This window comes from Neopsephotus bourkii, unplaced genomic scaffold (assembly GCF_033783945.1).
Source record: "Neopsephotus bourkii isolate Nb327-2 ecotype Australia unplaced genomic scaffold, CSIRO-AGI_Nbou_v1 NB_54, whole genome shotgun sequence".
NCBI classification, from domain to species: Eukaryota; Metazoa; Chordata; class Aves; order Psittaciformes; family Psittacidae; genus Neopsephotus; species Neopsephotus bourkii.
This window is the reverse complement of record NW_026900571.1, coordinates 1,177,693-1,192,296: the sequence shown is the minus strand read 5'-3', so window position 1 is coordinate 1,192,296 and position 14,604 is coordinate 1,177,693. Positions and strand designations below refer to the sequence as shown.

General features: G+C 41.1%; 1 protein-coding gene across 1 annotated transcript; it reads left to right on the top strand.

Annotated features, from left to right (window-relative positions):
• Window positions 1-1,101: 1,101 nt before the first annotated feature.
• On the top strand, window positions 1,102-9,726 carry NIPAL1 (NIPA like domain containing 1). Its single transcript, XM_061352422.1, has 6 exons — window positions 1,102-1,333; window positions 4,594-4,860; window positions 5,885-5,941; window positions 6,395-6,485; window positions 8,264-8,424; window positions 8,559-9,726. The coding sequence occupies exons 2-6, from the start codon at window positions 4,686-4,688 to the stop codon at window positions 9,161-9,163; spliced, it is 1,089 nt and encodes a 362-aa protein (XP_061208406.1). The 5' UTR covers window positions 1,102-1,333; window positions 4,594-4,685; the 3' UTR covers window positions 9,164-9,726.
• Window positions 9,727-14,604: the final 4,878 nt, after the last annotated feature.

Here is a 14,604-nt window from a genome sequence, read left to right as displayed (position 1 = left end):
CATGTAATGGTTTATTAAGCCATATATTTTGTACATGTATTTCACTTAACCATGCCAAAACAAGGGCTTAGACTTCTACCTTGAAACTATGGATTGGGTAATAAAGGTAATTGTTTCTTTCGACACCCTAGAGCCTGTTCAACGTCAGGGAGTTATCCCAGGTTCTACAAAGCTGCGCCAACCTGGCCAAGGGTTCCCCTGCCTGCAAGCACAGGCAGCGGTAAAGGCTAGTGCAAGGCAGCCCATCGCGCATGGATGGGGCTGGGTGCTAAAACTGCTCACCTCTTCTCCCAGGTGTAAAGGGGAGGAAAATTAAATCCATAGAAACTTACAGTAGTCTCAAATATTGACTCAATACCCCAGCAGACAGGGCCTTCGTTTGGATTCAGCATTCAGGTGGGATTGGCATTACATTAAGTCCCCGGGTGAGAGCTGGGACCTTACAAGGCTTTATACAAAGCAAAGCCTGTTCGGAGTCACTCCCGGAGCCCTGCGTGCCCGTGTTCCGCCTGGACGCGCCCGCAGACGCACTGGGGATGCCACCCCCACCTTCGGCCGCCGCGCCGGGGGCCGCGGGGCGGGGAGCGGGGCGCGCCCAGGTGCGGCCCGGGCTCGGGCGGGCGGAGCCGCTGCCGCCACCGCCTGCGCCGCTGCGGAGCCCGTGGACGGGGCGCCCCGCAGCCATGGGGCAGGGAGAGGCGCTGCCCGGCCGGCCGGCCTGCCGCACGGGTCAGTGTGTGATCGGGCGCGTTAAGGGCGCGGGGGGTGCGCGGAGCTGCGGGAGGGCGCGCTGGGGACGCTGGGTGCTGCGGGTGGAGATGGGGACGCGGTACCCGGCGGAGCGCCTCGCGGGAGCGGCTGCATACGTCATGCATACGTAAAACAGGTCCGTCATGACGTCACTGTTGTTGTCTTAACTGTGAGGGTGGTGAGGCACTGACACAGGTTGCCCAGAGGAGCTGTGGCTGCCCCATCCCTGGCAGTGTTAAAGGCCAGGCTGTGATGGGACTGGGTCTATGGGAGGTGCCTGTGCCCATGGCAGGGGGGTTGGAGCTGGGTTATCTTAGGGTTCTTTCCAACTCAAACCGGCCTATGATTCTATGATTCTATGAGCGTGGCACTACTGATGCTGGGGAAGCTCCTGTGCTGCTTCTCTCAAGGCTGGCTCATGTCTAGACCGTCTTCTCAGCAGTTTTTGTGCGTTTTTGTGAATGGGGGCTTGCCAGGGAACAAATCCTTGCTGCTTCTCCATACACCCACTTTCAGCCCCAGTAGCCAGGCCTTGGTGAAACTGACCTTGGTATTTCCTGAGTGACCAAGAAAGGCTTTTTGTGTTCCTACCAGTGAGCTGACTCCTGAGTGCAATGAAAATGGTCAAATTACATGCGTAATCAAAGCAAATAGTTTTACAGATGACTTAGGACCAGTATCTTTAGTAGCAAGATAAAAGCCAAGCCGGCTCTCACTAGCAAACCACAGGGTACATTAGTCCTAGGCTTTTGCAGGACTACAGAACAACAGCAGGTTAAACTTGCCACAAAAAACGTGGTATCAGGCTGGCCAAGCTGGCTGACTCAGAGAATATTTAGGTGTTTGAGAAGATAAGGTGTTTGATTCTGAAAATGAGGAATCATTTTCAGAACCATAAAAACATTTCGGAAGTTACAACAGTGGCCAACTGAACTCAGTCTGGTTTCCTGTTGCTCTCAGCCTTGAGTCAGAGCTGGGAGAGTTTATTTCTGCAAGGAGGAGTTTTGCTGACAGGTTCATGTTTGTTAACTTTGGAAGTGGGAGGTGAAACTAGCGTAGCTACAGAAACTGGGTGCTGAGCAAGCCAGGCAGTCTCAGAGATTTGTCACCTTCCTCAGTGTTTTCAGGTGTCTTCAGATTGTGCACAGTGGGCAATAAGGTAGTAGTAATTCCTGGGTCAGCCTCCTCTTACCAGCTCTCAGGTGGTTCTTTGACCAGTGAGGTGACATACCACGTACCATGAGAGTGGAACAAAAGACACGCTTTTTAGAACTAGAGAATGCTTCTCAGCACAATAAACAGAGATCACAACCATTCAGAATGACTCTTCTCAGCAGGCAGACGGAACAGACGGCAGAGCCAATGTCTCCTCATAAATGTGAGCAAAGACTATTTCAGGAAGGACAGAAACATCCAGTGGCAGTCACTGAGCAACTTATTACAGATGGCATGATTAAATTTTCATTATTCGGTGTCATAATGTCTGCTGGGGAACAAAAAACTTAACAGTCAGTGAAATAAGTAGTAGTAGTGTCATACGGAAGGGAATAAGCCTGCCATTCACCTCCAGCTCAATGGAAGTACACCATTCACAAGAAAAGGGAGAAGAGCGTTATTTTCTTCCACATAAAAACCCAATGTGATGACTGAAAGCTGCCTAACCACCTACCACTACAGGTAGCTAAAAAAAACATACTTACCAGGAGATTTTTGTCTTCATGCTTTCTTTTAATTAAAGGAAATAATTGGGCTGCTTCTCACATAAAGACTGTAGTAGTTGAGTACTGGTGGTACATCTGTCACCAGTTCAGTTTAGCATCATTATAAGGTATTGAGAGCTAAGGCATTTAATTCACTGGTAACCTCTCTGCTTTTTTGCCTTGCCCTGATATGTGTTAGCTAAGAGAAAGATCTGTGTTTAAAGTACTTCTCTGTAATTTTCTTTCCTAACTTTATCTTTAATAACTATGTCAAAACTTAAGTATATTCAAAATTATCTTCTAAGACAGACATTGCTAATACTTTAGGATTTGAAAATACTTTCAGATACAGATGCAAACTCTATTTCTTTTACATTATCCAACTGCAGCTTTTAGTAATAACAAGATGGCAGAATACTTCTACATACAACACAAAAGTAATTTCATGTAACAATTAAGTTCTTTAAGTTCTTCAGCTGCAGGGTATGGATGTACCCATCTTGTGGGACCATTTTTGCAAAGTCTGGCAATACAAAACAACTCCTTTTATATAGAAATATTCTTAGCAAACAAGGAAATGTGACTGCACAGCCTGAAAATCAAATGGTAACTTCCTTTAGTATGTTTGTTGTACAGTATGGCACAGGAAGACTGGGAGCAGATACTTGTTCTAGCTCTTTACTTGTAAAGGGTGTTCTCTCCCATTGTTAATATCAGCATTGTCAGCTGCAAATAAAGATATGCTGTCAAATTTCATACTTGTTTTAATACTCTTGATATTTTCAGCATTCCTTCCTAAACTGCATTTGATGAATTACCCAAGGCTGCTTATAATTGTTCAGTGAAGTCAGAATATTAACATTTCCAGAGTTTAGGTATGAACAGACACAGAGGCACATCCTTTTCTACCAAGTCTCTGTGGTTTTTTTCAGTTGGAAGAAAGAAGTGAGTGTACTACTGATGGTGTCACTCAGCAGGATGACTCTTATGTGTCATTTTAATTACATGGAAAACATGGAAAGCAAAACTAATTGTTGCATCCAACGCCTTATATGAATCACAATGAACTGAGCTTTTGTACTTTTGCATCAGCTGTTTTATATGTTAGCAGGTCTTCACAATAAAACCTTTCTGTCCAAAAACGTTGTTCTACACTTGGTTGTCTGATCCACGCTGTTTTCATGATGCAGTTTACTGTGAAAAACTGTGAAGCACAAGCCTAGGATAGTAAGCCCTGTTGCAGCATTTCTGCCTGTCCCCTGCTTCCTCATGCAAGACAATGACTCCTTTTGTTCTTAGAAATGCAATACCTCTTCTTCCTTTAAAAAACATGTCTAGGCTGATGGCAATGATGTCATTCCCACAGGCTCATTGTATTAATGCTGGTCAGGCTTTGCTGTTTGAGAGCAGCTTCAGCCCTAGTTTAGGATCAACTAGCTCTGCAGCTGTGCGGCAGGGATAGCCAGGGGGACTGTCCCTTGCAGGCTGTGGTCTTCCCCCATCTAGCTCTTGAGGTTAGATGAAAATGATTGTAAGGTGTAATGAAGACTCCACCTCAGAATTTTATGAGTTGTTAAAGGAAATCTGGCTCACCTGTAGACAATGAATTATAATGAAGCACATTAGTGCCCATGTGCAGCAAGAGTTTGCTCCCTATATAGATTTTCCTTCTCTTTTCCAAATCTCAGCTACAAATGTAAAAGCTGCAGAAGCCTGGAATAACAGCAGGCAAAGTCTGAAATAATGGATTAGCTGTATGTTTATGTTTTGGGGATGTGGTCTCTGCATAACACAAAAGAACCCTTTCATCTTGAGGTTTCAGGTTAGCTTTCAAGATTTTAAGTTGAATTTTACATCAGATATAATGTTTTATTGTTGCATTCCTTCGTATTGCTCTAGTTGCTGGACTGAGCCAATTTAGTGGAAATATATATAAAAAGTAATGTAGGCACCTGTGAATTACAAAAGTGGGTAATGGCCTGGGGCAGCATTGTGTATGTTATCTACATTTTCTGAGTTATTTGAATGGTCAGAAATGACAATGCTCAGGGAAGACATGGAAAGGAGCGAGGCAAAGCAAGGATGGGACTCCTCCAGAGCTGTACCTGGCTCATGGGTCACTTGTCCTTTTTTCTCCTCCCAGGTGCTGTGCTCTCTCTTGCTTGCCGTAACTCCTGCCTAGCATGGTGCCAGATCATAAATGTGTCTGAATCGTGTTCTTCTCTCCTCGCCTCTATGGATGGGACTGTCAGTGAAACAAACCAGAGCATTTCCATGCTTGCTGGAAGCAGATATCATCTCTATGTTGGCTTGGCTCTGGCACTAGGCTCCAGTGCTTTTAATGGTTCTAGTTTCATACTGAAGAAGAAAGGACTTCTGAAACTGGCAGACAGAGGAGTCCCCCGAGCTGGTAAGCAATGGTGTTCCCTTGCTCCTGCTGGGAACACAAATGTCTCTTAAAACTTGGCAAAAGCAAGGTTTGAGTCACAGGTCACGTGTTTAAATCTGTCGTAGTTGAAAGCTGTCATACTTCAAGAGTGATCAGAAGTCCTGATGAAGATGCAGTATTATTTCTCTGTGTGTGATTACAGGGACTGGGATTTCAGAACTCCTATAGCTGTGAGAGTAGTGGTGGGTATTAAATCCAGTGTTATTTCCTCCCTGACAGGGGTTAGATACCAAATAGAATGTCTCCACTCATGTTTCAAAAAGCCTTTGTCTTTTTCCCATCTTATTTTTACTCCTCATTTGAGACATTTGAAAGTCTTCAGATGGTAACTAGGTTTAGGTTTTGTGGAAAGCTGTGGGGAGGATACTTATTAGAAAAGTTTCTACAGTTAGTACAACTATTATCAAAGTCGACAGATGAAGAGATAGAAAAAGACCTATTGAACTAATCTCAAAATTCCCTTTGTATGGATTTAAATGTATAGCATTAGCAGTTTTTCTTTTGTGTATTGTGTTTATTGAAATGTAGTTCCAGAGGATTTGGTTATTTGAAAAAACTGTTACTGAATATTCAACATACTTATATTTTATGTCAAAAAAGTCTATGTGTGCAGTGTAATTTTTCTTTCTAATTTCTCTCAATTTAAAGTATAAACAAAGTCAAACTGCAGCTGACTGTGTATGGGAAAGCACTTTGAAGCATTTCTTAAGCTCACTAACAACCTTCATGGACATTTTACTTTTACTTGGAATTTTCAATCCATGTATATTTAGTTAAATACAATTTTTCAGAAGTCCAGTTCACAAAACAGTAAAGCAATTAATGAAAACATCAGTCAAAATCAAAATATGCTTCATGTCACATCCAGATAACATGCTCTTTCAGTACTTTCTAGGACTAGACGGAAATGTGAAGCTGTAGTTTTGTCTATTATAACAAAGTGTTCTCTTTCTTCGAAAATGAAGATTATTTTTCCCACTTTCAGGCCAAGGTGGATATTCTTATTTGAAGGAATGGCTTTGGTGGGCAGGACTGCTATCAAGTAAGTCACCTTCTTCCTCTCAATCTATAAGTAAATGCTACATTAAGCAGATTGCTTTAAATGGATTTGTTTCCTGATTTTTCACTCCCTTCACTTAAAAGAAATGTCTTTGAAATGTCCTTTATGACAGAAGCTGTTCTGCTATCCCATCTCTCAAATCTGTGTTTGCTCGTTGGAGCAATTTGCAGAATAACAACCTTCTCTTTAATACTGCTTTGAAAGAGGTGAGATTGAATCTGTCCAGCTCCTAAGAGTACTCAGGGGAGAAGTGTTTAACTTTCTTCAGCCTGTATTATGTCCAGAGGAGGTTATGCAGATAATTTGGAAAAGAAAACTTGCATATACAGTGTAGAAAAAGGTTTTGGTTTGTATTTGCTATCATACAAAATGTTTATAATATTATGCCTTTTATCCCCACTCTTCAACCTGATCCAAATGTTCTTTTTTCTGCAGTGGGATTAGGAGAAGCTGCAAACTTTGCTGCCTATGCCTTTGCACCTGCAACCTTAGTTACTCCCTTGGGTGCACTGAGTGTTCTCATAAGGTTAGTATGAACTGGAAGCAAACCTTGACAAATGAACCATTCACTGCATCAGGGAAAAATACTGTCTTTGGCTGAAAGTAGAGAATTTTAACAGGAAAACTGAAAAGTAATATATGGGCAAAAAAATGCTTTTTGTTCCTTGGTGGAAAGATCCATTCCCTTTTTAGAACTGAATTTTCTGGGTAGAGGGAGTGAGAAGTCTTGTTCCAAAGACCACTGTATACTTTCCCAATAGCTTTCCACCTATATTGTAAACTATTTCTTATCAGTATGTACCAGTTATACTGCTGAAGCATAGTGGTAGAAAGCTGCAATTTATCTCTTCCTAGAGAACTGAAAGCTTTCTTAAGAAGTCATACCGTGTTGCAATGGAATTTTAAATGAAAATACGTTATTTCCTCACTAAAATATTTTCAGAACCATTTCTCTTTTATAGGAGCATAATTTCATATTAAAGTACAGTTACTAAGCATTTTGGGTTTGTTTGGTCTTTTCCAAGCCCTTCTTGAAAAAAAGGCAAAGAAAATTTTAGCTCTTTTAATATCAGTAGTTAAAATTTGTGGTTCTTTTGAAATATGAGTGCTGTTCAAACGATCGTTATTTCCTGTGTATGAAGAAACAAATGATTTCCAAGTACTTAAGCACATACATTAATATGGCTAGCATAGAAGCAGAAAAGACATGGATTATGCTCACAACAAATTTTCTGGGAAATAAGTTATTAGCAAAATGGAATTATTGAATTTGAAATGTAAAACTCTATTTTTTAGGACCTGAGTATACTATATGAAACACTGTGTTTAAAACCAGCCTGGGCCAGGTTTTATTGTTTTGATTTGGTTTAGGTTTGTTTTTTAAAGATGCTTGCAGTAATTTAACTGCTAAAAATGCAGCCATTCTGTCATAGCAAAACCTGTGTAACTCAGTCACCTATAGATGTGCTGAGATGAGTGTGTAGGTAGATGCTGACTAACTGGCTGCCTGGCTAATGCTCTGTGAAACAGCCCGAGTTTAGCACCCCTCTTCTTTGATGTGGATAACAATCTTTCCAGTTTTCACTAAGCAGAGGTCATGAGAGCTTCGAGTCAGTGAGCTTGCTACCCTTGTGTGAAAAAATGGTTTTAATTTGATCAGTGGGTTGAGAAACTGTGAGCACAGCCAGACACCATTAAGCCTATGTCTGTGTCTAAGGTTGTGCTCTAGCTGGCTAATTGTGTGCTCATCTGGGCCATATTACTGTCCTTAGGTTAAATCTTAAGCAGGGGGTTTTTGGAGAGCCTGAGGTCAGTCCTCTTCAAAGGGGAAGATTTGCCTTCTCTGTGCTTTTAGGGATGTCCTGGCAAGCCAGGCAGAAATGGTGCTTGGGTGGGTGAGCCTGGGGATGGATGAGGAACAGTTTCTAAAACGTGAGTGCATTGGTTCTAATGGCAAGTCAAGTGCTTTAAACCATGTTTGGAAGAAAATAGCAGTTCCTGTTATTAGCAAGTGGGTAAGAGTGTATACCCCTGACTCAGGCAATCAGTGATGAGAAGTTCCTTAAGGAATTTGGACCCTTTACAACCTGGAAGGGAGGCTGGCTAACCCTCCTAAAACCGGACCTTCTCGGTCCTGATCAACCTTCTTGCGAAACTCCTTAAAATTTTCTTGTTTCAGGCTGGTTTCCCATATATCCAGATTCAAAAGAGGTTTTGAACTATACTCTTATGCTACACAGACAGATCTTGAATGTCTCATGCGGTTGTTGGATCTGAACTTTTTATTTGTGTTTTACTGAACAGTGCTATATTGTCATCCTATCTTTTAAATGAGAAGCTGAATATTCATGGAAAGCTGGGCTGTGTACTGAGCATTTTGGGGTCAACAGTCATGGTTATCCATGCCCCTGAGGAGGAGGAGGTCACCTCACTAGATGAGATGGAAAGAAAGCTGCAAGATCCAGGTCTGTATGCAATTGCAATGAACACATGCTACAGTTCATAGACAAGTGATCAGGATGCTAAATAAATGTAGCGTATACTTGGACATAGTCTGGTATTTTATCTCATGTACATTACTCTTTCCTCTTTCTTACAGCATTTGTTACATTTGCTGTTCTACTAACAGTTGTTGCCCTTGTGCTGATTTTTATCGTGGCTCCAAAGAGAGGCCAGACAAATATTCTGATCTACATTTTAATTTGCTCACTCATTGGTGCCTTCTCTGTCTCATCTGTGAAAGGCCTGGGCATTGCCATTAAGCAGATGCTGGAGCAGAAGCCAGTTTATCGACATCCGTTGGTTTATATTTTGGTGGGCATCTTAGTGCTCTCAGTCAGCACCCAGATCAACTATCTCAATAAAGCATTAGATGTGTTCAATACATCTGTAGTGACACCTATTTATTATGTGTGTTTCACCACAACGGTTGTGACATGCTCCATCATCCTGTTCAAGGAGTGGAGTAGTATGGACCTGGGTGATATCATTGGAACCCTGAGTGGTTTCTGCACTATCCTCACTGGCATTTTTCTACTTCATGCTTTCAAAAATACTAACATCACCTGGAGTCAGTTGATGTCCACTGTTGCCAAAGAACCATCATTAGCACACCAAGAATATGAAACCTGTCACACCTTACTGGAGAGCATGGAAGACCCTGCTTTGGCATATGAGGAGGACAATGTTTTATTCAGTCAATGAAACTCTGAAGCGGTGCTCATCATCGAAGTATCATGAATTGCAGACTCAGCTCAACTGTGTGTACCAGAATGCTGCTCTGTTCTGCAGTCCTCTGGAAAACCATCTGTAAAGCCAGTTAAGTGTGGGCTGCTCCTCTGTGTGCCCACTGTTGGTAGTAATGAATGCAAATGTTCAATAATTAACATGACAGAGACCTGATGGTGATTGTATATTAGGCAATGAAAAACCTTGTCCTTTTTTTTTTTTGTGCAGCATCTCCTATTGGAGATTTTTAGCAGAAAACGATGGTCTTTGTAAGCTATATTTACAAAGTGCAATTTTCCCATCATGATAAGAGATAAATCTGTGCTGAAGTGACAAGTACTTTGTTACAGCCTTAATATTTCAGGCTTTATTCATATTTTTGTACTTTATTGGCAAGCAAATTTGTAGATGTTCTACATGAAGAATATTCATTGGAGATACAATGCGAAGAAAACACTGTTTAACCATTTCAGCTTTGATTATACAATTATGCAATATTTTTTCACTTTTGATCACTTACCAATGAACCTTGAAAAGATGGCACTAAAAAAAAAATTATGTAATACAGTTCTTGGTAACCAGTCTCCTTAACTCCTTTTACTGGCAAAGTTTTAGCTCTTCTACCTCAGGAATCCTGAATGGTTTGCAAATCCCTGAATACCTTTTTGTTTCAAAACTGTAACCAAGTTTCATTTTAAGAAAAAGCCAATTCATTAAGAGACCTGAAAACAGTTGGCTTAAAAAAAAAATACAGTAGATTAAAGAATAAGCAGAAGAAAACCATAATGTGCAATTAAATATTTCCACTTTGTTTTGCACTACTGAGGCTTAAGAAGGGACTTCCCTTATTTACATACTTCTTCCTAATACAGCTATCTATTCATCAAAAGCCATTTAAGCTTTTCAAAGTTTTTTTCTCATTCTTAATAGCAAAATAGCAAAAGTTATTCTATATTCTGTTGTAAAAGCAAAATCCATTTTCCAATCCATGCCCTATTTCTAAAAATACTGGGTAAAGGAAGGGCTGTAAACAAGGGTTGAGGAACATCAAAACGTCTTTTAGTTTGGCCTTTTCATCTTTTTTAAAAATGAGTATTCAGTTCTGTTAGATATTTTAGCTATTAATCCACTGTAGACCTTGAAGATTTGTATCTTTACCACAGTATGATCCTCAGTTGTGGTCTCTGATCCTTACCTCACAAAAAACAGCTTACACAGTCCATGCTTTACTCATTACAGTACCCTCTGTTGCCACTTTGTGAGCCGGAAAGTAGCTTCACCAAGCAGATGTGGGGTCATGCCGAGCTCATCAGAAAGGTAGTATTTCTAATTCCTGGGTTTTTAAGTGTGAGTCCAGAACGTTTGCCAGAGGATGCAAGCATTTCAGCAGTTAAAAACTGATTTTAATCAGCTGACATCTCCTTGCCAAGCAGAACCTCCTCATGAAGCAGCCTGTGTATTCTCTAATGGTCAAAGAGTATAGTAAAAGCAGACACTTTGGATTAATAGCAAATTGTTCTGCAAAAAAAAAGCTCATACCTAGCTGTAAGTACAAAAGGGTTGCTGCTGATAATCTCATCCATGTGTCATTCAGAGTTTCAGTCCTTCCTTTCTGAAAGACATTCACGAAACATCTCATTTGTTAATTATTTTTAATGCTACTTTACAAACTACAAAAAATTGGAAAATAACACTATGGATACTAGCTTAAAGTTAAACTCCAAGTTGCTTTTTTGTTTTCTCACTTGTCTAGGTTTGTAGTTGACGTACCTATAGGAAGAGGTAGAAACTGTATCAACCACCTGCACCTATTTCTAAACCCTCATTTTTACAGTGAAGAGCATATCTGAAAAATGTGAGACTGAAAAGTGCGTCTGGTTCTTCTGCTCACGGTACCTTATAAAATATTGGAGGTAATCTTGCTGGTGTACAGAGAAGAGCAGAATATGTCATTAGGCAGTGGGTATTCAGGTTATCAGCTGTGATTACCTAATTTGAGAAGTGCATTCAGCAGTGCAGGAGGTGGCAGCAGTGTTACCCCAGCAACAGAGACATTTTCACAACAAATGTACTTGCCTTGAAAACATAATGACAGTGTATACAGCTTCATTTCAGCTTCCCAGGTGACGAGATTTGCAGCGATTCTGTGCTGATAAAATGCATGTATTAAAAAATGCTTCAAAGAAAAAAAATTATAAACAGGGTTTCATTACTTCTTCATTAATGTAGAGGATACTGTGGCTTTATTGGCCAGATTCAAGTTACAGAACCTTTATATTTTAAAACAGGTAATACAAATAATAAAAAGAGTAAAGATGGAGTTTTCCTTTCAGTTTGCCTTTTAACAAAAACTTCCATTACTTTTCACTGTGAAATTCTCATATCATTTAAAGAAGAACTGAAGAAAATACTGATTGACCCTGAAAAGTGAAAAAGAAATCGTTTGGCATAGCTCATGGTGCCTTTATTTGCCTATACAGTCATCACTATGGTGTGGCTGAATGGGTTGTTTGTAAGAAAAAGCAACCAGTCCAATTCTTGAATGGCTGTGTGTTGGCATTTTTTTAAGGTATGTAGTAATTCTTTGAGAAGAGTCTGTACGTTTTTATGCCAGGTCTGGGCTCCTTTTATAACAATTCCTGGCAGTCAGTTAACTTGTACCAAACAGAATTTCTATATTTTCTACTGGTCCTGTGTATCTGCTTTTATACGTAAATTTACTAGGAAAATAGTTCTTTTCTTGCAATGTCAGAAAACCAAGCTAATTCTTATTGTTCATGGGGTACAGGAAGTCTATCATGTTAAAAAGTAAATTATTATAGTTTTGTATAAAAAAACATTTCCTATAAGAGATGTTACTTTTGAAAATGTTTACATTTAGTTATTAATCTGGAATAACTTTAATTTTTAGTGAAAAATGTGCTACTCTTTCTCTTGTAATAAATTATTCATGGATTATGTACTAAAACGTCTTGTGTTTTTAAAACAAGGAATAAAAAGGAATATAGTTCGTGTTTTTAGTAAACATTTAAACACTATGTATCTGACAGATCCAGAGAGAGTAGTCCTGATTTTAGCAACTGGTCCTATGCACATGTAAGTGGATTCTAGAGGAAGGTCTGGCTGATGTCATAAAATCACTGAATGGTTTGAGTAGTAATGGACCTTAAGATCATCTAGTTCCAAACCCCTGCCGTGGGCAGGAACACCTCACACTAAACCAGTTTGCTGAAAGGCCTGTCCAACCTGGCCTTGGGCACTGCCAGGCGTGGGACAACCACAGCTTCTCTGGGTAACCTGTACCAGTGTCTCACCACCCTCACAGTAAAGAACTTCTTCCTTATATCTAATCTGAACCTACCTCTTTCAGTTTAAAGCCCTTCTGCCTTGCCCTGTCTTTACCTGCCCTTATAAAAAGTCCCTCTTCAGATTTCTTGTTTAATTTCCAGTACCTAAAGGCACCCTTTAGGTACTGGAAGCTGCTCTAAGGCTTCCCCAGAGCCTTCTGTTCTCCAGGCTGAAGAAACCAAGCTCCTCTGAACTCCCTCCAAAAGATCTGCATCCCTCTTAAGTTGGGGGCCCCAAAGGTGAATGCAGTGCTCCAGATGGAGTCTCACAAGAGCAGAGTAGAGGGGCAGGATCACCTCCTTCGACCTGCTGGTCATGTTCCTTTTGATGCAGCCCAGGATACGGTTGGCTTTCTGGGCTGCAAGTGCACATTGCCAGGTCATATTGAGCTTCTTGTCCACCAGCACCTCCAGGGATTTCTCCTCAGGGCTGCTCTCAGTCCATTCTCTGCCCAGCCTGTAGCTGTGTCTGGGGTTGCTCCGATCCAGGTGTAGGACCTTGTAATTGGCCTTGTTGAACTTCAGGAAGTTAGGCACAAGCTCACCTCACAAGTGTGTCAAAGTCCCTCTGGATGGCATCCCTTCCCTCCAGCGTGTCAACTGCACACTGCACAGGTTGGTGTCCTTGGCAAACTTGCTGAGGATGCACTCAATCCCCCTGTCCATGTCATTGATAGAGATGTTAAACAGCACTGGTCACAATACAGTCCCCTGAGGTACACTATTTGTTACTGGTCTCCACTTGGACATCAAGCCCTTCACCACAACTCTGAGTGTGAACATCCATCCAAGGACTTTAGCTTCCCTAACCTGATCCCTGGTTGTTCAGACAATTTCTCTGTATTCCTCTCAGACTGCCTGTCCTTGCTTCCACTTTCTGTCAGGTTTTCCAGGCAGTTAAATGGAGGATATTATCTAAAGTAATCTGAAGTGTTTTGGGAAGTAGGGCAAATAGTTAAGAACTAGAACAAAAGAAAACCTTCGAAGCAACATATTGCTAACCAAATTATGGCTTTAAATGCTGATAGAAAGCAAATCTTGGCAGCTATTCATTTCAGAGTACCTCAGGACAAATTAATGGCCAACTAAATTTGTCATACCTGCCACACTAAATTTAGGCAGGTCAAAAAGACTTGGATAGGTTAAATAATCTGCAGGGAGCTTGGAAGGAAGTACATGCATTATTCATTTCTATAGAAACCTGCCTTCCCAGCCACACCTAAAACATCCATGCTGTAAAAAATCTTCACAACAAAGAGTACTGATTCAAAACTTCAACTTCTTTACTCATTCAACCTTGTTTACTAATCATGGTTGCATCCTGGAGCCATATGGGGAATTATATACTTCCAGCAAACACCATTCTCTTGCTGTTAAATTCCAGCAAAATGAAACTGGCAAGCATGTTAGATTATACTCTTTCAGTAGAGCAGGTTTTCGATAGCTGGCAGTGGGAGCCAGGCTGGTGGCACATGAGGGAGGACTGGTGGTGGTGATGATGTGTGTTAGTGTGTCTGCAGGGCCTTCCTAGTTGTGAAATCTGGGGAGAGTGAAAGTTGGTCTGAAAACCAAATGGCACTGGAGACAAATTTCACCAGACCTGTATACACAAGTAGCTGGCTCGAATTGCCCATCATGTGTGCTTTTGACCAGAGAAGTCCTTTCACTTTCTGAAAATACATTCCAGGTTGCCAACAGTGTGGTTTTGGGTTTTTTGTTGTTTCTTTTCATAGAAAAGAGATACATCCTAAGCGGCTGGCACACAGAAACAGGGAATTCTGCCTTTTTCCCACCCATCCACAATACGGACTTGCTGCAAGCGTTGTGATGTTTGATCAGGAACCATCACCTGCATTTTACAAATATTTAGCATGCATGCAACCTTTGGCCAGACATTCCCCATACGGAGGTGTTACAGTGTCTCCTTCAACCCTTTACTGCTCTTCCAGATCTCTCTTTTATCACACAAAAGGGTTTTTTTAAACAGGTAACGAACATCCGTTTGCCCATACGTACCTCTTTATGATCAGCAACATGGGTGGCATTCACTGTTCACTTGTATAAGCACTT

Bases quoted from the DNA above. Each gene is read 5' to 3' on its own strand.
- NIPAL1 (XM_061352422.1), top strand. From the start codon at position 4,686: ATGGATGGGACTGTCAGTGAAACAAACCAGAGCATTTCCATGCTTGCT. The intron at 6,486-8,263 runs GTTAGTATGAAC...TTTACTGAACAG, and splicing joins GCACTGAGTGTTCTCATAAG to TGCTATATTGTCATCCTATC. The intron at 8,425-8,558 runs GTCTGTATGCAA...TCTTTCTTACAG, and splicing joins AAGAAAGCTGCAAGATCCAG to CATTTGTTACATTTGCTGTT.